The sequence below is a fragment of the Rhodnius prolixus genome, unplaced genomic scaffold (genome assembly GCF_049639745.1).
Source record: "Rhodnius prolixus isolate KJV_2025 unplaced genomic scaffold, Rpr scaffold_2, whole genome shotgun sequence".
NCBI classification, from domain to species: domain Eukaryota; kingdom Metazoa; phylum Arthropoda; class Insecta; order Hemiptera; family Reduviidae; genus Rhodnius; species Rhodnius prolixus.
In genome coordinates, this window is record NW_027411592.1 from 1,057,000 (window position 1) to 1,079,197 (window position 22,198).

Genomic DNA, 22,198 nt, shown 5'->3' on the forward strand with positions numbered 1-22,198 from the left:
TCTTGGCAGGGTCCTGTGTAGTTTGCCTGGAGCACAAATCTTTTGAAGCATTGCAGGTAAAACAAAAAAAATCTTGAATCTTGAATAAAAAAAGAGGTTTTTGTGGGTGAATGAACCAATGAAACTTTCAGAAAGCGTAGATTTGTATATTTTTTTTTATATTTTCTTTTTTTTTTATAAATAGAACATTATTTGTTAAAGAACATCACAGTGAATTTGGACGCACTTTGACCACCTGAAGGACGCTGCAAATTTAAGAATGATTGACGCATCACATAAATCTATAAAAGAACGGCACTACGAGTATTGGGCAGTTCCAGTCAGTGTGTATAGGGCTTAGTGTTCGGCACTAGAAACTAATCTAGAATACAGAGATACCTCTCATCACACTGGAGAGGGGCTCCACTGGGGATGTCACCATACCCAGGGGTAGCGGTAAAAGTGGCTGATTAGCCACCTCTTAAAGAAATTTTAATTTCCATAATTTAGAATAAAGACCTGTTTAGATAGCAGTGGAAGAGATGGATTCATGTTGCTATTACAGGATATAGAAGAGTTAATACCATTCAATCTTCACAGTTTTAACAGAAATGATTGGTAAAACTTTTCCTCACAATTTTCGGCTTTACCCCACCCCGAGCTGTGTTTACGTCACCACCACATTCACACCTCGATATTCTCCTTTGCACACAACATTCTGAATAAATTGAAGAAAACAGAAAATTGTTGAAGCTAAAAAACTTTTCTTTTATTTATTGACAGATTTTGGAAAATAATTTGTTATACAAAATTTTCTTTTTTCATTCACGATTCTCCCCTCCCTTCAATTTCATTTCATAACAAAATTTGTCCATTGCTTTTTTACAGGGTTAATTTAGTTTGGGTGTTCTCTCGGTAGAATTTTGAAATTAAATACAACAAAATTTCAACTTATTTTTTTTTTGCGCTATATAAATTTGAAAGTTGTGAAAAATAAATTTGTGAAGGTAGGAACACAGTGATCTTTTCAACCTCTCAGTGTTATTTAAAAACAGAACAAGAAAGTGATGTTTGAGATTTTTCTAAAAGTTTTAAGTTTTTCTTTCTTTATTTAATAAAAGAAAAAAAAATCAATTTAATTTATTATCATTTCCTTTCTTGTTATCTACATTTTGTTATATATATATATATATATATATATATATATATATATATATATATTTATAGGAGTGCATCATGATTAGTTTCGAATCCTTATTGCTTCTTTTTGTCTTTCACGATCTTAGACTTAAGATGTTCCTTATAGTCTTGGATGCCGCCCTGCCATTTGGTCACTGTTCCTTTCTCGCACACCCAGATCTCTTCTGCTACCTGTACGACAAATATATGTTTATGTCAATTCTAGAAAGCATAAAGTTTGGAAAGTAAATTCAATTAACTAGGAGAATATACGATACTTCATTTAATAACTACAGAAAATGCAAGAAAGGGATTACGGTGATTTTAATTTCTGGTTAAGCTATAAGGATGGCAGGAATATAGGAGTACTGATCCATCCATTAGTTGTAAGTTTGTATGTAAAACTTAGTAGGATGGAAGATTTGTGAGGAATCGGTCAAATAAAAACAACTCGTCTTTTTGCCAACGTTTCGACAAATATATTGTCCTCTTCTGGGCGTGGCTATGCGGCTTGGTTGAGTTACAGAAACAGCAAAGGGTATAAATACAGTGGAGTCTTGGTTATCCGTCATGACCGGGACCGGACACGTGACGGATAGTCGAATAGACGGATAATGGGAAAAAATAGGAAAATTTCCAGATTCTTTTGTTTAACGTGTATAAAACTTCGTATTAACTGGTATACATATTTTATACGCTTATACGCTTAAGCCTTAAAGGTCAGCTATCTTTCATTATTCAATTCATTCTATTGTGTATTAAAATTAATGAATACAATGTCTGCGACATATTTTTTTTTTTTAAATTTTGTAAATACTGAGGACAGTGACGGTTAATTGGAATAGACGGATAAAATGGTGTATGTAAATAACAAAAAACAAGTTAACCAAATTCCAAAATATTCAAAGAAAGAAAACTGGCAGCCGAACGGCTCTTAGTTCTTGTAAATAAATATTACTTTTGAATTCACAAACCTGCGATATAAGTCTAAAATCGTGAGAAACTAGCACCATTCCTCCTTCAAAGTCGTTGACAGCATCAGCCAGTGCGTCTATTGTTTCCATGTCCAAATGATTGGTAGGTTCATCAAGTAGTAAAAGGTGTGGAGCTTGCCAAGCAAGATATGCGAATACCACACGACATCGTTGACCATCAGAGAGCTGTCTAATTGGGCAGACCTAAGAGTTGGGAGAGAAAGATGATTACTATCCAAAACAAATGATAATAATAAAGGAATGTATTTGAATATCTTTAATTTCAAGTTCAACCTTACCTGCTGACGTCCTGTAAGACCGTAACGGCCGATAATCTTTCTCATTTCCTCCCTCTCCTTAACTTCTGGGAATGATTTAAGCATATAGTCCAGCGGTGAGATGTCCAAGTCTAGCAGTTCGTGCAGATGTTGATGATAGCGAGCGATACGTAAGTGAGAATTTTTGCGAATCATACCTTCGTTGGGTATAAGCTAGAACAAGCCATAACAAGATTATGTATATTCAACTGGTTACAAATAATTATTGACGAATCCCTAGGAAGGGCATTTTTTCGAACTCAAAGCGGAAATTTAGCATGATCGCAGTATTCTCCTTATCATTAGGAGAGAAGGCGAGAGAAAAAAAAATTGCACGAAATTATGAGTCAACATTGAACAAACTTCCCATTATTATTAATTATTATTGGCATAATTATTTAAGATTGGACCGACCTCGCCGTACAGTAGCTTCAAGAGAGTACTCTTTCCAGCACCATTGGGTCCGACCAGGGCAACTCTTGTATCTAAATCGATTCCAAACTCCAGATTCTTATAAATCCACGGAGTTGTTTCAGAATATCTAAAACTTACATTCTGAAAACATAATGCACAAAATTAGTTAGAGTTGTGGCAGACTTCTGATTACTGACTGACTGACAGACACAGACTCACCTGGACCATGATGACCGGTGGCGGGATCGAGCCACAAGATGGAAAGTAGAATGTAACAGTTTTATCCGAGATGACCTTCTCAGTCAATCCTTGGGCCACCATCTTAGCTAATGTCTTCTCCTTACTTTGCGCTTGTCTGGCAAGTTTGGCAGATCCGTGTCCAAAACGGGCAATGTAGTTCTGAAACATAGTAAATATTATAAATTATTACTGATAAACAAAAACAAAAAATTTACTTAGAAATAAGATGAGAGCCTCCGAGGAAAAGAATGGAGTAATATATTTTGTCTTAGAGAGTTCTAATCCTGAAACATATCATCTGTTCGTCCACTCAAAACAGTATTCTTTTCCTCCCTTAAAAAGCTCCGTCTGCACGGCTCCTACCAAGAAGCTCACGAACATCCGAAAAACTCCCAGGGGCCTAGTCAGACAAACACCATAAAGTCTTGGCAATTAGCTAAAGTTTTTCTTTCGCCCCATGTATAGAGGGTTTCCATTTACCACACCGTCTTACCGTAAACCCATTTTATGGTGCCTGCATTTTTCAACGCATATTAATCAATCCGATCAATAGAAAAAGAGATATTAACGTTTGAAATTTGAACCAAGAGATATTAACGTTTGAAATTTGAACCAACTGCATAACCCAAAAACTTTAACCTTCTATATCTTAATAACTATTATCACTAAAACATTGCTTACTTATACCAGTTATGAAGAATACTATTCTCTACAATTTGATAAAGAATTCATTAAAATCCGATCAATAGGAAAAGAGATATAAAGGTTTGAAATTTGAGCCAAATGCATAACCCAAAAACTTTAACCTTCTATATCTCAATAACTATTATCACTAAAACATTGCATTGAGGACTTCGAAATGGGTATTTCCGTTGAAAATACAAAATCCGATTATAATATCTTTTGTGTCCAGGTTAGTAGAGTAAGAGTAGGTGAATAAATACTAACCGCATAACTTTATGTAGACTGCAGGTGTGTTTCAATATATTATATTCATTGCTAATTAATTATTTTCTTTATAATTTTTAATAAAATCAAGCCATTTGTTTCCATTACCTTCATATGAGAGATCTGATCCTGTTCCCAATTGTACTGTTTCATCTGATTCTCCAAAAGTTCTAATCTCGTTCTCACAAAGGCATCGTAGTTGCCCTGTAAAGGAAGATTTTATTGAAATTAAAACTGAAAACAAATTAATGGTGAGAAATAAAGTTGAATTTTGTATGAAGCTTTTTTAAATGGAATTAGTGTTATAAAGTACGAAACTAGGCGCAAGCCCCGTTCTAATTCAAAGTAACAACACGGCGGGGAATTCGAACTGGGAATCTCCCACTTCCTTTGACCCGCCATCATTAACCATTAAACTTCTCTTCCTGGGAAACGATTGCGTACACGACAAATATGAACAATCCGGAATGCACAGCTACCTGTTTTTATTAAACCGGAATATTCTGCATGATGATGTCACAACACTGTTGTTCACGAAAGGAAGAGATAAAAGGCGTTGTATTTGGAAGCGAACTGGAAAATATTACTAGGTTGGCAAGATTGGTTGGGAGAGCAATAAGCTGGTTCTGTATGAAGGAAAAATTCTGAGAACACAACATAAACATTTGTAGAGAAGGAGAGTGGAAAATGTTACGGCACTTTTTCCTAGGAATGACATTGAACAGCCAATTCTCATGTGTTGACACTTTTTTTAACGTTCGAAACATAGTCTCAGTTATGCGTTGCAAACAGAAAACTCTCTACAACCAATATATACAAAAAATTCGAGGAAAAAAAGCACGTTGCTCCCCGTCCAATGTGGTGGCAACTAAAAGAGCAAAATACAGTAGCAGACATAAATAGAGGTGAAGCAAATTGTGGGAGCTTTATTTGTGGTACCATCTATAACACAGTTAAATCTTACTAAATTCCAATTAAAAACAAAAATAGATTTTCACGAAAATGTGAAGCATTTACGATTATAATTTATGAATAATGGAGGAACAATAAACAAATAATACCACTTTTATAGATTTCATTCTCCCTCACTACAGCCGCCTCACCATAATCCCCAAGACTAAATCTTCTTCACCAATCAGTTAAAAACTACATATTGTTTCTTCACCTGATCAACAGTGACATGCCATATCGTTACGTTAAGTTTTGCTAAAAAACTGCCCTCCCATAAAACATTTTCATTGTAATAATCCATTTATTTTAAATGGGTAAAAGAATTCACTAATGCAAACAGATGCATAGGACGAATTCAAGTTGACTAGTCTGTAATTTACGATTTTCTTTTTGTCTCACTACGACAATTAATTTTCTCGTAAAGAATTTATATTATTATTGACTTGCACAAACTCAAGCAAAAAATAAATAAATCTTTTCCACTTACCGTATAATATTTAAGTCTCTTTTTGTGCAGATGGACGATGTTAGTGCAAACTCCGTTTAGAAAATCTTGTGAATGAGAAATCAATACCAGGATTCGCTTATACCTGTCCAACAATAAGTATTAGATTAACCAAATTTAGGAATTTTCAAAAAGAGATTTGGAACTATAATAAAAAAAAAGTATGATGGAAGTGTTCAAGTTCCGCCGAGAGAATTTTCAGCCCTTTAAAAGGAAAGGGCTTTACATTTTTGTAACAGCTTTTTAGTTATCTGACACTAGGATTTTTAATGGTACTAACATTTCCTTAAGAACCATTAAAGTAAAGTAAATTAAAGTAATTGCCTATTTTTTCAGGCAGGCTTTACGTCCAACTACCAATTAGGTGTCAGTGGACGGAGGCGACTAGCAAACATACTTTATTACTGTAAATTTCTTTTATTAACCATTAAATAAAATCCAAGGCCTAAGACCGGGAATCGAACCCACTAACCACAATGCATATTAGCTTCACAGGTCTCGCCTCTAACCGCTCGGCTACCGTGGCGCCTCCTTAAGAACCATTATAAAGGCGTTCTTCTGAGTTTCCCTAATTTGATTGGAGAGCATCCTAATCTTTTAAATGCAGCAATCTAAGCGTGCCCCTCATGTGTGAAATCAAAGTATTTTTATTTAAAGGGCGTTAAAAAATTATGAACACATTAATTACGATAGGCTCAGCTGTGTTGGTACCCAAATGAAACAGAAATTGTTTTGAGCTTATCGACCAAAAAATTTAACATGATAGCTTAGGAAGTAAGAGAACTTTAACCACCGGCTTCGCTTTTCTGTTAAAAGTTACTACCAAATGTTGAGAGTCGTTTCTCCAGAGCAGACGCTGAGCCTACCACTTCCTCTGAGCATTATATTTCCTTTTCATGAAAGTGCACTTACGTCTTCAACTCTTCCTCCAGCCACACACAGGCATCAAGATCCAGATGATTGGTAGGTTCGTCGAGCAGCAGAAGATGCGGCTTTACGTACAGAGCTCTGGCCAAAGCAATTCTCATCCGCCATCCACCAGAGAAATCTTTGGTCTTTTTATTTTGCATTTCCTTGGTGAAGCCAAGACCGTGCAATATATAACCAGCTCTGGCTTGCGCAGTATCCGCTGATAGTTCGTCAAGACGTTCGTATACATCCATCAACTGTTCTTGAGACTCTTCAAGGGAACAAATTAAAAATTACTTTTTTTATTTTATTTTGAAAAATTAAAATTGTTTAACCAATAAAAAAAAACTTGCGATTTTTGTTTTTAACAGAAATTTTGTATAAAAAAGATAGAATTGAACTCATTGCACAAACTGCCAAATTCGATGTCAATTTTTTTGAGAAACTGGGCATTAGGTAAAATGCTGCGCTTATATTTATATACATGACTTTATTGCATAAATACGAAGTGCAATAGTATAGACAAAAAAGAAAACAACAAGATATCACTAAAGGAGTCGAGAAAAGAACCCAATTAGTACTTCCGATCACCCTCCTGGCTGAAACGAGATCATGAGTTCACTGAAGCTTGAGAAGTCGGACGGGATAGTCTGAGAGGGTTCTGAGAGAGAGGTTTTCTGGCTAAAAAGAATTTATAAGGCGGAAAGGGATTGAAAGTGTATCTTACATGAAGAGGAAGTAACGTAAGTAGGACTTTAATGCCGCTTGGGATAGTTGCGGTTAAAGTTAAGATTAGGGATTGGATTCGTTACCGTTTAGAATTCAGTTGAATCCCTCAGACCCAGATGGGTTTGTTTAATGTTGATTTCGAATTGTCAAGAAGAGTCTTCAAAGCAGTCTAATTCAGTTCTCGTCTTGTACAAAAAAATAAAGACAAAACAAACCGTCATCATCCAAGGAGACAAGCTGTGTAGCCAATTCTTCCAATCTGATCCTCTCCTGATCTACTTCCATAACACACTCAAGGGCCGTCTTATCTGAGGCCGGCATCTCTCTAGTAAGATGAAAGATGTCTATGTGATCAGGAATTGGTACCTCACGATTGCCCAAGACAGCAAGAAGAGTGGATTTTCCTATTTAAAAAAAATATAGAAAAACGAATATATTAACTGGTTAGAAAATATTTTACTTTTTTTTTAAAAAAAAAAAGTAAAAGACATATAGATTATTAAGTAAATTTTTTCAAGGGTTTAACGTTCAACTACCAATTCATACAGATTATTACTACCTCTGCCTAAATTTTGTTGTTTAAATTATTAACAAAAACCAACTTCAATAATGCCATTTACAATTTCAAACTGAGACGAAAAAACGTATTCAGCTTGTAATGTAAATTGTTTTAAATCTAATACAGGTCACAACATTGAGATTGAAAATTACATATCGTTAACAATAAAGTTACTCACCACTTCCATTCAGACCGATCAGCCCATATCTCCTTCCACAATTCAGTTCTAAACGAGTATCCTGCAGCAATTCACAGCCATGAAAAGTAATAGAAAAATTATCTAATTTTACATCTCTCGATCTTGGATGTACGGCAAGAGCACCAGTACAAGATCTAGCCTCAGCATTTAGACGAGCGTCCGCCTCCAATTTCAAGCAAAGGGCCTCTAAAAAAAATAAATGGCAAAGCGTGATTGATTGCATTTGAATATTATGAACTAAAGATTTATAACCTAATTGCCTAGTTTATCTATTGCTGCCTACCGATAGTTATTGACTGAGAATATAAACATCATTGCAAGGAAAAAAAGGATTTCTAGCCGGTATAGAGCAGAGTTCCTATTTTAAAAATGCTCTTAAAATAACGTCATGGAAATATATAACACTCAATTGTAATTATTTTTGTTTTTTTTTAATATCTAAGGGAATTACATCTTGTAAAAGGACTGCGATATTATTTTTCGTTTTGAGATAAAAGTGCATATACTTATCATTCTTAATTAATTTTAAAAAACAATAACGCAGTCAGTTTGTCCAGGAATAGTAATCTCCAATATTTAGTAATTTAAAATGACCAGCCATATTTTCGTATAAATAGTTGATGACTTAAAAGATGGTAAATAGTAGATTAATTTAATAACTTACAGTATGGACTATGCGTACCAATATTTCTTTTTATAATAATGTCATAAATCTATAATGTGAAAGTTGGTTCAAGGTGAAACAGTAAAATAAGTCACTGAGAAAGGTAGGAGATGATTATTATTATTTATAAAAACTTCACAATGGAATGGTAAATGTTCAACTCTTTTTTACATTAAAATAGAAACTATTAATTAAAGTTTCAAAGAAATAAAATTAAACTAATTACATGATAACCCTATTTCCCATCAACGTGGTTTCCTAAATTACATCTGCTAATGAATGTAATCATAGTGCTGAAAGAGGCGCCTACTAACCCAAATATATATAAATTTCTTCTTACCTTCTGCACTTAATTCTAACGATCCATTTGATCTATCAACACCATTACTGGCACCAGGACTAGGCTCTTTATCTCCATTTTCCAATTTCACCGGTTTTTTCCCAGCTTGCCTAGCTTTTGCCGCTTCTTTTTTCTTCTGAGCTTGTTTCTTTTTCGCGTCGGATGGCATTATCACAAATAAATAAAGAAAAACAAAAATTGGAAAAAAATAATAAATTAAATAATTTTTTTTTTCTTTTCGAGATCACTAGGGACACATTAAAGACATGGGTATCGCGTTACACTATTTATAGACAACCTGGACACTTGTCAGTTGTATAATAAATATTTTCGAAAACTCTAAGAAACATTCAAAAGAAACTATAAAATTTAAAATGTCAATCGTAGAAAAATGTAATACTAATATATTAAAGCAACGGAACGAACCTACCAGCGCAAGAATCGCAGGCAGAAAGGTCTAGGAAGGCTAGGACAATTATTGCGATCGAAACGGCTATTGATGTAATTTTCCTATATCTATAACCAAAATAACTTATTCTAATGTTTTCTTTAGAGAAAAGAATTTTTTGTTTTTTAATACAAAATTTTTAATATGAAATCATTGTATTTTGTGATTCCTTAAAAAAAAAAAAAAAAAAAAATGGAAACTATTGTGCCGAATTCATACTTTCGTCACAGCTGATTCTAGTTTATATATGACGTCAGATCGTGCCAATACTAGAGATTCTTCATGGTTGAGTTTGGGTATAAAAGTTAATTTTATTGAACTGTGATTGTTACATGCAAAATGGAAGAAGATGTTTTGACAACGTTGAAAATACTTATAATCGGCGAAAGTGGAGTTGGAAAATCCAGGTAAAATGTAATATAAAGTCACTAAGTTCATATTTCTAAGATAAACATGTTACTGAAATAATGTTTTATTAGTTCATTTTATTTTTATAAGCTACTTTAATTTTTCTCTTCCTAATACAATTGTAGTTAAAAGTCAAGATTTAATTTTTCAATCGCTGACTTAATTCATTTAAGACATTATAAATAAACAAATTTAAAAAATAATAAAACATTTTTTAGTTTCCACTCTTTTAAAATGCAATTTCGATATTTTGGTATTAATATCTGGAATATCGTTTAAAAAGAACATGCAATTGTAGGTTTCTTTGGGTCTCTCAATGCTTTCCGATAGTCACATTTTGCAATATTACAGGAATTAATTCAAGGTTATTTCTATTACGCTCTGTGTTTCACTTCTTCTTTCCATTTCAACTTTGAACACGTATATTTAAAATAGTGTGAAAGATATTATTTTTAAACCATCTCAAGTGGAATTTATTTTATTTTGAAGAAGCCATATCATTCAGAGTGTAACACATTGAAATGGCCTTAAGAAGACAGGTGATTTTGCATCAAAGAAGAGTTTCTGATTCATGATAAGTTCTCATCCGTTTACGAGAAAGCGGTCGTTTATTAATTTTTTTTATTTTTCACTACTTCATTTCTAGTTCAAATGGCTTTAACTTTTTACGCGTTAAAGGCATACATTTACTCCTAACGAAGTAACTTTAAATTTTCCATAAGATGATTGTGAATTCATTAAAGTCCGCTATAAAGATAGTGTCATTTGAGAGCTTCATTCAAATATATTTTCAGGTCAGCTGCACCTTTATGCTCTTTAACGTTTCTTATTTACTTCCTGAACTCAGTTACCTGAAATAGGGTCTATCACTTTTATTTGAAATTTTTCCCTGAATTAGGAATTTAAGGTCACATTTTTTTGCTGGTTTCATTTCAATATTCAGTATTAACAGCCATTAAGTATTTCGTTAAATTAGAGTCCAAATTTGAAGAAAGTCGGTTGATCAGAAGTAAAATTGAATTGAACTTATTTTTATGCGCATTTTAGTGTTTTCCTACAAAATAGTTCCAATGATTATAACTTTTTTACAAAAATAGTTCTATTTCTTGTATTTGAAACATTTTACGAGTAAAATTCATTTAAGCGGAGTTTTAGGTGTGGGGAAAAATTAAGCACTCGTCCAAAGTTCTGTTTCCGCATTTGTATGGTTCTAACACGCGTAATTCTTGGAAGTATCAAACGTATTACCAAAATTTTGTATTGTCAGATTGTCAGGACAACAGTGTATAATACTATTCACACAAGAATTTTGATTTACTATAATTTGATCTAGAGGAGCTGTGGAAACATGCTTCTTTCAAAATAACATTTCTTTATAGAAAACTAACTGTCTTTAAAAGCAACTATCTTTTTTTGTAGAAATTATAAGTTTCCAAGATCATTTATTTACATAAATAACAGTAAGAGAAAGTGTTGTTAATGTTTATACTAGATTTTCTTTGTATATAGCCTTCTTCTACGTTTTACGGAGGATACGTTCAACCAAGAACAAGCGATCACAATAGGAGTAGATTTCAAGACGAAGAAATTGACAACAGAAGGAAACACAGTGAGGTTAGCTATATGGGTGAGTGAACAGCAATTTCTAAAGTATTTTATGAATATGAAACTAATTTTGCTACTAAAATAAAATACAAGAGCTAATCTGTTGGCCGCCTTCTGAGAGAAACTCAGGGAAATCCATGTAAGGGTAGTTCTGAGGAAAGGTTAGGGTACGCATCGACCAAAGTTACACTAACACATGGTTTCCATGGTGATATTTTCTCAATTTTAAGCTCTAAATTGAAACTATCTACAGTGAGACATTGTTTCCATGGCGATATTTTTTCAATTTTAAGCTCTAAATTGAAACTATCTCTTAAAATAAGGAATAATAATTTATTTCAATTGGTGTAATTTATATGCTTTGGCTTTTGATTTCTAGAAGTTAATTTAAAATGGCCATGCGTTAATAAAATATACGTTTCTTGATAGCTGTTGAAAATCAGACCATCGTTTTTACGAATTTTTGTTTTCACGTAAATGAGGTGCAGGAGGCACCAATTAATACCTACTCGCTTATTATAAAAATAATTGTTTTTTAAAATTATTATTCTTCTAATTACCAACCCTTTTCACCTTATCCCCTAAGTCCAGCTTGTGTGAAATGTTTATGTTTGCGGCCGTAGGACACTGCCGGACAGGAGAGGTTCCGGACGTTGACACCTAGCTACTATCGAGACGCCCAAGGAGCCATCCTGGTCTACGATGTAACATGTAAAGAAACACTTAGCAAGTTGACTTCTTGGGTAACTGAATTGGAAACGTATTCTACTAAATCAAACATGGTCAAAATGGTTGTAGGAAATAAAATCGATAAGGTAATTCTGTGTATTTTGTTGTAATTAACTTAGATAACTTAGGATCCTCAGAATTAGATAATCGAAATTTCAATAGTTTCTAATGTTTATTTGTTATTGGTACCCTAATTGCAATTATTTAGTTGGTCTCTAATTTCTCAAGAAATGCATAAATCTTTGGATTGGATAGTTGACTTTGGACAATCTCAGATTTATAAAATTGGGATTTATAATAAATGCTTAATATAAATCTCTTTAACAAAAAGTTACAGTTTAAAACGTTTAAGTATACGGGTTGATTAAACGCCAAATGGTACACAAATCAGCTAGTACCTAACATTTCATTAATACTTCAGTTCGCAATTTCGGTTTTAAAAAAAATAATGGATATTTTATTACAATTGATGTCATTTAAGTAATTTTACTGCATTAAATTGTCATTAATGGAGTAAACTTACTTAAATATTTGTCATAAAATGTAAATTATTTTTATATAACAGAAATTACAAACTGAAGTATGAATGAAATGTTGGGTACTTGTTTAATCTTGTAAATGGGGATTTGCCCTATATTTTAAAGAAAATTTGAGAATTTGATCTTTTTAGGAAAAGAGAGAAAAAAAATCTACGGACAGTTTAAATCAAATTAAACTGTTGACATTAAATCTATGTGCAGCAATGCTATTAGTCGTTTGCAAGGGTTATTCAACAAATCAAACTTGTTAATCTTACTCCTACCAAAACTAGCAACAGTGATAAGGTAACCAAAACTGATGAGTACATTCATCAAAGAAATCAAGAATATCAAATCTGAAACTTTTTATAATCGATATTTCACGAGCTAATCATTGAAGAAAGACCTTTACATTTATAGCATATAATGTGAAACGACATACAGTCATATTGAAGGACATGTAGATAAGATGTATTCTGCCTTCTGAAGTGTACTTCTAAGGTTTAAATACGTTTTTGAATAATACATGCTGGATTCAAGAGCCATTGTGGAACTGACAAAGCTTGGCTTCTCGAGCGCATTCATTCAGCAGTACCAATCTGTATCTGTATCAACAGAACACTCTGAATACAAGCTCCCTCAAAGTGGACCACAGCTTCACTATCCCGCGTGTAGTGCTCTTCTCTGACATAGTTTACGAGTTATTGCCGATTTTCACCTCCCAGCATCATGACAGTACTTATTATGTTTATTGTGTTACAATTACCAACATAAAGACTTACATGCCCTGCGTTATTTTAAATTCTAGATTAATGAATTCTATTAAGTTTTCAAAAAATACCTCCTGTAATCTGGTATTAGTAGGCAACTGTAGCTCCATATCGAAAACAAAATTGAATATATTTTTTATATCAGAATAGTTTTCTCTAGATATTGGCAGAAGCCACCAATATATTTGAGAGAAGACGAGATTGTAACTTAGGACAAACTTTAATTCATATAAAAATGATAGGAACGGGTAAAATACAAAGGTTTAGCTAAACCAAAGCTGAATAGACACGAATAATAAGTACATGAAACGCTATGTCTTACTAATCATGGTTTATTATTAAAATGAATTCTTGAATGAATGAACAGAGCAACCGGGAAGTAAGCCGAGAAGATGGCCTGAAGTTCGCTCGGCGACTTGCAGCCCTGTTTATTGAATCTAGCGCCAAAACCAAAGATGGAGTACAGTGTGCTTTTGAGGAACTTGTACAAAAGGTAAAATTTTATGGGTAATTCATTATTTCTTGGAATAGTATTTGTTTTTTTAAATGAATCTTATACAATTCTCCTTTCTCTGAATCTATTAAATAGATCATACAAACGCCTGGTCTTTGGGAATCCACTTCTAACGATCGGACGATAACCGTTACTGGCGATAAATCCGGTGACGAAGCGTCGGCGAGTTGTGGCGGCTGGCAATGTTCTGCCTTTTGAAATCTCCTCATGATTCCTAACATAACACTGTATTATTATATTATTAATGATTATGATTTAATGCCCGCTTTCATCGCACTGTTTTTATTCGAATTTGTTAGGCATTATGTTTCTTCAATGGAACGTGTAAATAGTTCAGTTGTACGCATCAAATATAATTATTTTTTACGTATTGTATTTTTTTTTTTTTTAATTTATCTTAAGAAATTGCTATTGTCATTATAAAGCAAGTTAATCGTCTGGAACTTACGCAAAAAGTTATATCAGACAGAGTTAAATTGTTTTCTTCGGTTATGGAAGCCAGTTTTGGGAGTCTAGAACTCTGTTAAAAACTGTTGAACTGTTAAAAAATTAAACTTCAAAGACCCTATTTCACATTAAATATGTTGGAAACTATCTTTAAATCGGTACAACCAGATGACTCAAGAACAACTCACTGATCGCCAAAAAAAATAATAATAATAATTTCTCTGCAAGTGTAGAACGAGAAGGTAACGTAAGTGAAGTAGAAATCAACTCATCAAATTTCATTAATCCAGGATAAAACAAACGTGCCTGTTACGACGTATAAAATCAAAAACATTATCCAGTAGTGCCAACCTAACCATGTAGACTAAATCTCTTGTTCATCCAAACTTTTCTACATCTAACAGCACGCACCCCCTTTGAAATCGGCGAATAGAATGTGGACCCAGGTTAGAAACTCTTGATTTGAAATGTTTTTTGTTTTTTTTTTCATAAATTGTACAATTTTACAAACTTTGTTGCGTTATTAAGAATTTTAAAAAAATACAATAATAATTGTAACCTTAAGAGAATTTTTGGTTTAAGGAGATCGTATTTTTTTTTATTATTTCTATTAATGGCTGCCATAGTAATAGTATGTAAACAGCTGGTTAGTCGTTTAAACTTCACGTAAAATCCACACAAGTTTAAGGAAGTCTTGGAAAAATGTTTATCAAATGATTGATAGGTCAACTTGTGGATTAATTTAAAAAAATAAATAAAAAAGTGATTAAACAGTTTAATTGTATTGAATTTATTATTTTCGATAAGAATTTTTATGATGTCAGCTTATTATAAATCAATTCCATTGCAGTTCTTATATTAAACACTTATACATGAGGAAAAGTAGTTATCTCGCAATAGCATTTATTTTGTGGCATTATCGCTTAGAAGTAGCACTTAATAATACAAATATATTTAAATAAGTTAGATAAGAATTAAAACTTCATAATCTGTAAAAGAAAGTTCTTCTTTACCATAAGGAACGTACAAACAACCTTTACTTGGGTGTACCTGCAAAACAAAGTAGAAATTACTATAAACATGTCTAGAATATAAAAAAAATCTATGGTTTGTAATTATCTAAGTGACAGAATCTAAAAACAAAAAAAATTCATCTGCTGTACGAAACAAAAATTACTATTTGGGAAAGTAATTCCAAATTAATGAACTATAAGTAAACAAATCTATTCTCGAAGAGAATTCCAGGGATATGCAACGTACAACATGCACGCTCTCCAAACTTAAAAAGAAATTCCTGATGAAGTGCATCAATGTGCCCGAAACGTTAGAGAATTTTCTCGAAAATTGAGAGAGGGGTGATTGTTAGGCAACGCCTCTAAAGTGCTATTTCCGTTAATTCCACTGCCTTGCCATCTATATATTGATAAATAAGAATTAATTGTGGATATACAGATTTTTTCAAATACTTCTACGATGTTGTTTAATTTTTGTACAGTGATTACAAACTCATACATCTACAATTTTTCCCAGAATATTTGACTAAGGATACTCCTGGAAAAAAGGATTACTCCTTCAAAGTGCCATTTCGTTATGAGATGTGAGATGTTCTCATCTGTATAGTATTAACGAGAACTAAATGTATTGATAGAATTTTGGGCTTTTGTCAAATCGCTGAACCGGGAAAAGCGAATCTCTTGAAGGATTTTGTTTTTCCTCAGGAATAGTTCCTCCCCAAAGATTGTGCTACGCCACCGCAGTCAAACGTGGTTTGGATTCAGAACTATTGCGACTATACAATGTGAGAAAATAATTCTAATTATTATATCATTTTAAATGTTTACTAACCTTGCCAGGTTGGATGGTACCTTTATGAAATACCCTGCCACAGTAAAGAGCCTCCCCATCAGCAGTGTAGCCAATCTGTATCGCCTGGCTAGGAACATCACCTCCGCTGGCTGGTTTCCATGCAATACTTTCACTCACGAGAACCTGGACAATATTTTAATTTTCTTTTTAGTAAATGAAGGACGTTTGCTGTGAATTAAAATAAAATCAGTAAAAATCATTATTATTTGCGTGACAGTGCGGAAAGAGATACTTTTCTTGTAAATGCGGAATTTTGACGTGAATACGTCTTTAAATTTGCTATCATATGGAGGCAAACCAAAAAACCTAATGATAACAAAATCGGGGGATACAGTTTGACATTATAGTTTCGAATCTATCGTCTACATCCAAAATTAAATTAGACCACTGGATAGCTAAAGGATCAAAGAATTCATTACGATAAGCGAGGACTGTGACACATCGCGCGCGGTGGAGGGGGAAGCCCCGCCATTTTGAGATCATTTTGCTGCGTATCGAGATTTGCAATTAGTATAACTTTTGACTCGGAGAAGCTACGATGTTTGTTTAAGTTTTAATCGTCAGCTGTAAAATAGTGACAGTGAATATAATAAGTTGTTAGAATAAAAAAATATTATCAAAAATATATAATGTCGGCCTTTACGCATCGAAAAGACAAAACGAAATACAGAGATCGTATACGGTTGAAAAGGGCTTCTCAAGAACAATCGAATGGTAATAATAAAACACTATACGACCGGGTCAAGCTGTGCCGAGCGGATCAACAACGGTGTCAGTACATCTGCAGCTGGGGCGGTTGAAATTATGCAAGTGGATGATGAAATCGCTTCTACATCGACAACGGACTGTATAGGCATAGATTGTGTTCGATCGTCGATTTGTTTCCTTGATTTCATCCTAAATACATGAATAAAAATATTTTATATAAAAAATATAACCCGTTACGTAAACGTATTCACGTACAACACACGGCCGTGTCCATGACACAGCCCAACGATAATTTTTTTTAATATTGGACGAGCAACACTTCCGCATTAGTTACTACAGTATACTTCCCTCTTCGTAGTCAAAAATAATTTGAAAAGAAAATGGCTAAGATGAAGTAATCAACTGGTTTCTGGGGTGAAATAGATAAACAAAAAAATGCAGTAACAGAGCGTTACTTTTGAATTAAAATATCTCATCTACTTACAATAAGAAAAAAAAAGAGAACACAATTAGACTTCATAAGTCTGGAAACGAATCAAACAAAATACAGCTCAGCTTGAAGCATATTATTAATTTATACAAACAGCAAAAGTTAGTTTTATCCCTTGTTTTTAAAAGTTTTGATATAAATATATCAAAACTCCACCCTTTGTTTTTCTGTAGAAATAAACAAGCCGAATTGAACTAAACAGATGAATATAACTTTGTAATCTAAATTTAAACATGAAATCAATAAGCTTATGGAAAGTTGTTGAGAGCGCAAAGTAAATTGTGGTCGCAAAGAAGAACTTTTCGCACTCGTAATCAAGTAATCACCGCCTTTCTGCACGACCGTAAGAAAATTAATTCCAAATAAGTAATACATACACATTACATACCTCGTATTCTTTTCGTTTGATCTCCTTGCCTCCATAACTGACATAAGCACATTCGTGGGAAGGAGCTACCTTTGCAGGAAGCAGATCTCCTTCGTAGAAACATCTACCGACGTACATTGTGCCACCGTCTTTATCCAGACCGGATTTCACTGCTCCCACAGGATAGTCACCATTAGTGCAATCTACCCAGGATAGTGAACCTTGACAGAAGCCGGGTGCCTTCCAGGTACATTCTAGGAATGGCAAACATCTAGTTTTATTCACAAGAAGAGTATACTCGTAGAAGGTTGTGAAATTTTCAAAATTGAGTTGCCACGAAAATATTTATGTCTTTAAGGGTTCTTAAAAATATAAAATTAGTTTTGATAAAAGAGCAATAAAGTTCCTCTTGTAAGATTGAAAACCCAAAATTATTTTCAGTAGTAATTTTAAATCTTAGATTGATTAGAGGTATCCAGCATAAATAAGACGGTTTATATATCACGGTTCGCCTAGAACAGGGGTCGGCAACCCGTGGCTCGCGAGCCGCATGCGGCTCTTTTATCCCAATTGTGTGGCTCTTCAGCCTGCCCAAAATATAATGTATATTTTAATTTTATTGAAACGAATGAAAACTCCATTTATTAAAGGTATTTTTAAAAAAATAAGATCAAAAATGTTAGAAGTACTGAGCAAGAACAAAGGGTGGGAGACCATCTGCCAGATTTCTGATATTATCAGTGGAACAGAAGTCACCTCAGAACATCGTGTACCCTTTACAACCAACGAGATAACTTCTTTCAGCAAGGCACCTATAACATCTGTAGATGTTGAACGACCTTTTACTCGTTACAAGTCCATCTTACGCCCAGATCGTCGTCACTTTACGTTCCAACATTTGAAATTTCATGTGGTTGCAAACAATTTCGAAGAGAGAAGTTTTCAAAATTGAACATTTAACACATCTTTTTATAAATAGTAAAAATGTTCTTTGTTGTATAAATCATTATAACTTGTAAAAACAAATTATTTTGTTCCTAATAAATTATTATAAATTGTAAAAATATTCTTTTCTTGTATAAATAATTATAACTTGCCCCCCCCCAAAAAAATTCCATTTTCATAAAAAAAAATGTCCATTTTACTTAAATATTTTAAGAAAATCACAGATATTCCACATGACGAAAATAAATGCAGATTTTAATTAAATATTTGGCATTTTTAAATACATAAAAATCCGTTCCTTAGTGATTACAAATGATCTTCAGAGTTGTTTACACTCTATCACCCTTGCGGCTCTTGGTAAGAATTATTAAAATTATTTAAGGAGAAATGGCTCTCTACTTAAAATAGGTTGCCGACCCCTGGCCTAGAACGATTTTAATTGAAAAGTTCACCAACATGAAAAAAAAAAATTTCTCTTTATTTTTTGGGTCAAAACTAACCAAAATCCACTGAAAACCAAATCGGTTTACGGTGCGGATGTTTTTTTTTTTTTAATTTTTCAAGTCAAAAAACGGGAAAAACGGCTTTTTCTGCACTGTTAAGGCTAATGAATGGAAAAACAATACAGTTTTTTGCAAAACCAATGCATGCATTTTAAAGCTGAGGGAATTTCCGACAGATTGATGTATTTTATAAATGATAAAAATGAAATTTCGACATTCAAAATCAATAAAAAAGACATTTTTGAGCAAATTAAGGCAAAAACAAGGGTTTCTCGCATTTCAAAGCTTACTTAACAAATAAATCATCGTTTTTTTGTAGAAGGGAATGGGACTTTTCAAAAATGAGAAACATTCCTGCAAAATACAATATTTATACACTGGAGAAAGTGAGATTTTCAAAATTCAAATTCATTTAATGAAACTTTTTGGATTAAAAGAGCCCAAATAATTTTTCTGTCGGAAAATCCCTCGGCTTCAATGCATTGGTTTTGCAAAATACTGTATTGTTTTTCCATTCATTAGCCTTAACAATGCAAAAAAAGCCGTTTTTACCGTTTTTTGACTTGAAAAATTAAACCAAAAAAAATTCCGCAACGTAAACCGATTTGGTTTTCAGTGGATTTTGGTTAGTTTTGACCCAAATAATAAGGAGAAAGAAAAATTTTTCATGTTCGCAACTTTTCAATTAAAATCGTTTTAGTCGAACCGCGATGGACGCAAAGTGAGGCTGCGATAAACTTTGATTAAAAAAAACAAAACAAATTTCTATTAAAGTAATTATTAGGATTAAACAGAGATTATTATTAGACTCGAACATGGAGTGGGATCCGTTGTCTAGGCACCACCGTCAAAAGACGCTTTTGAACCCTTGTATGTAGTCCTAGCGAAACCACGTCATTTTTTGTTAGAAATAAATGTTAAGATCAAAACGAGTACAATATGCATGAAATATATAATTACAAATCGTTGTAGCCAATTTCGATAAAATGTATGCGATCCTAGAGGTCGAGGCGTCTTTGAAGATACTTTGTTCATACATGCGCGCACCCATTTTCTAAAAACTTCTTCATCGGACTGAAGAGACTCGAAATAAAAATTATCGCAATTCTTTCCATATAAATAAAAGTAAAAATTGTTTTATGCTTCTTTTTACGGCACTCGCTTCCTCAGATTTAGCTCTATCGTAGAGGTGGTCTGATGAGTATGGCGCTCAGGGTACCTTCTCCTTAATACAGAACTCGCGGATCGTTTCGGTTACGGCCATTACGTTTCGGATCATTTATGGTACATTTATTAGACAGAATCGACCGTAACCTTAATAGACTACCGTTTTTTTTTTTTTGTTTTTTTTTTTGTTTTTTTTTTAAAAAATACCATCACGAACTTCAATAAATACATATAGCATTACTGCTTCTATCATTATTATCACTAATTTTATTATTAATACCTAAAATCGATTCGTTTTGAACACGTACTTTATAAGTAAAACTTAAAAAAATCTTTCATTTGATCAGTGGGAGCGTTTTAAAAGAATAATACTAACACTAATCACATTTGCATATATTATTTTTTGTTACTTGTTTGCAAAAGCAAATAAGCCTCTTGTGGCTGCGGTGCCGTGAGGCATGGGTCCCGTACCGCTTTTAAAAAATCTAAACATCTACTTGTTTGCAAATGGCATTTAGCCAGACGTACGAGTAAAACATTTAGCCAACATAATCAAATCAGTGTTGATTCATTTTTTTTGTTTTCCATTTTCAAATATTAGGTGAAATTATTGAAATTTTATAATTTTAGTAATACTGAGAAAGTACTTATTATTAGTTTTTTTTAATACCACTGATACTATTAAAGTGCTTTGCTAACTGAATAACACTTGGCAATTCGCGCCTCTTGTAAAGTCAATATTTGTTTAGCTGTTTATGATAATTTTAATCTGTAGTGCCTAGGTTAAAAAAAACAAACTTATCGATAGCCTAAATTTTATTTTAAAAGTAACACTCCCTATTCTGTGTAAATTATCAGGAAAATTAAATAAGGAAAATTCATTTTACCATTGCTTTCTGTGGTCTTTGAACTTCTTTTATCATTTTATATTATTTTTTCATTTACGGAACTACGTGGTAATATGTAAACAGTACACCTGGAAAAAACCTCTCTAGAGTCAAAATCAAAAGTAAACAGGAGATAAGAATAAGTTCATAATTAAGGTATCATGAATTTTATTTGTCTGATTATGATTTGATTAAATAATATAAAGTTTTAGGAATTAATATGGAGAGGAATGAATTTTTATGGCATTTTTTGGACATAGTTGACCTGAATTGAGTTTTTACAAACGATAGAACCACAGTCTACGTGAAAAACCCATTAACCATTTTTCGCTATCTTGAACTTACTAGGTAAAATCGAGGCAAGAGAGAGAAAGATGACGCAACATTTTTTAATTTCTCTTACTAGGCGTATTGGAATCGTTTGAAATTTCCGAAAAACTGAATTTTAGAAAGCATTCTCATGATTCTACAACATTTTATTTAATACTTTTTTCTAAGAAGTTCGATTAAGGACACTTCGATGTAAGGGGAAGTCGCTTCGATTAATTGTGCCATTTCAGCATTATGTCCAGCCTTGTCATTTATACAGAATAAATGTAGATTCAATGAGTTACTAAAATTTTTCGAATCCGTTCACACTTAAACTATCAATTTCAGAGTTATGATTACGTTTTATGAACTACATATTTATAATATTGGCAAAATAAATACGGATGATAAGAGAAAAGCTGTATCCCTTTGCGTGGTCTCTAAAAACAGCCGATAGCAAAGTATTAATGAAATATGGCAAACTTTTGGTGAATGGGAAATTATTTCCTCTGGAGGAATTAAAAAATCAGGAGAGGAGGAAGGTGAAAAGACAGAGAAGTGAAGGAGAAAAATGGAAGACACCCCAAAGAGGAATGAATAGAAAAGAGGG

General features: G+C 33.0%; 3 protein-coding genes across 3 annotated transcripts in view; 1 reads left to right on the top strand and 2 right to left on the bottom strand.

Annotated features, from left to right (window-relative positions):
- Window positions 1-1,167: 1,167 nt before the first annotated feature.
- LOC141448706 (ATP-binding cassette sub-family F member 2) lies at window positions 1,168-9,373 on the bottom strand. Its single transcript, XM_074117244.1, has 11 exons — window positions 8,908-9,373; window positions 7,883-8,089; window positions 7,361-7,549; window positions 6,420-6,687; window positions 5,490-5,592; window positions 4,160-4,255; window positions 3,083-3,262; window positions 2,864-3,004; window positions 2,432-2,623; window positions 2,133-2,336; window positions 1,168-1,350 (listed from the first exon to the last, which is right to left on the bottom strand). The coding sequence occupies exons 1-11, from the start codon at window positions 9,074-9,076 to the stop codon at window positions 1,234-1,236; spliced, it is 1,866 nt and encodes a 621-aa protein (XP_073973345.1). The 5' UTR covers window positions 9,077-9,373; the 3' UTR covers window positions 1,168-1,233.
- A 216-nt stretch (window positions 9,374-9,589) lies between these two features.
- On the top strand, window positions 9,590-14,269 carry LOC141448710 (ras-related protein Rab-18-like). The gene is made up of 5 exons (XM_074117247.1): window positions 9,590-9,762; window positions 11,273-11,390; window positions 11,992-12,183; window positions 13,753-13,878; window positions 13,975-14,269. The coding sequence occupies exons 1-5, from the start codon at window positions 9,695-9,697 to the stop codon at window positions 14,095-14,097; spliced, it is 627 nt and encodes a 208-aa protein (XP_073973348.1). The 5' UTR covers window positions 9,590-9,694; the 3' UTR covers window positions 14,098-14,269.
- Window positions 14,270-15,112: 843 nt separating this feature from the next.
- Window positions 15,113-22,198, bottom strand: part of LOC141450074 (uncharacterized) — a 57,332-nt gene continuing 50,246 nt past the window's right edge. The window contains exons 6-8 of the mRNA XM_074120111.1: window positions 17,799-18,048; window positions 16,192-16,335; window positions 15,113-15,396 (exon numbers count right to left, since the gene is read on the bottom strand). Coding sequence (XP_073976212.1) covers window positions 15,310-15,396; window positions 16,192-16,335; window positions 17,799-18,048 — 481 coding nt within the window. The 3' untranslated portion in view covers window positions 15,113-15,309. The remainder of the gene's footprint in view (window positions 15,397-16,191; window positions 16,336-17,798; window positions 18,049-22,198) is intronic.

Coding starts and splice junctions, on each gene's coding strand:
- LOC141448706 (XM_074117244.1), bottom strand. CDS start 9,076: ATGCCATCCGACGCGAAAAAGAAACAAGCTCAGAAGAAAAAAGAAGCG. Junction 7,550..7,882: donor GATCGGTCTGAATGGAAGTG/GTGAGTAACTTT, acceptor TTTTTTAAATAG/GAAAATCCACTCTTCTTGCT. Junction 2,624..2,863: donor TGAAGCTACTGTACGGCGAG/GTCGGTCCAATC, acceptor GGCTTGTTCTAG/CTTATACCCAACGAAGGTAT.
- LOC141448710 (XM_074117247.1), top strand. CDS start 9,695: ATGGAAGAAGATGTTTTGACAACGTTGAAAATACTTATAATCGGCGAA. Junction 9,763..11,272: donor AGTGGAGTTGGAAAATCCAG/GTAAAATGTAAT, acceptor CTTTGTATATAG/CCTTCTTCTACGTTTTACGG. Junction 12,184..13,752: donor TAGGAAATAAAATCGATAAG/GTAATTCTGTGT, acceptor ATGAATGAACAG/AGCAACCGGGAAGTAAGCCG.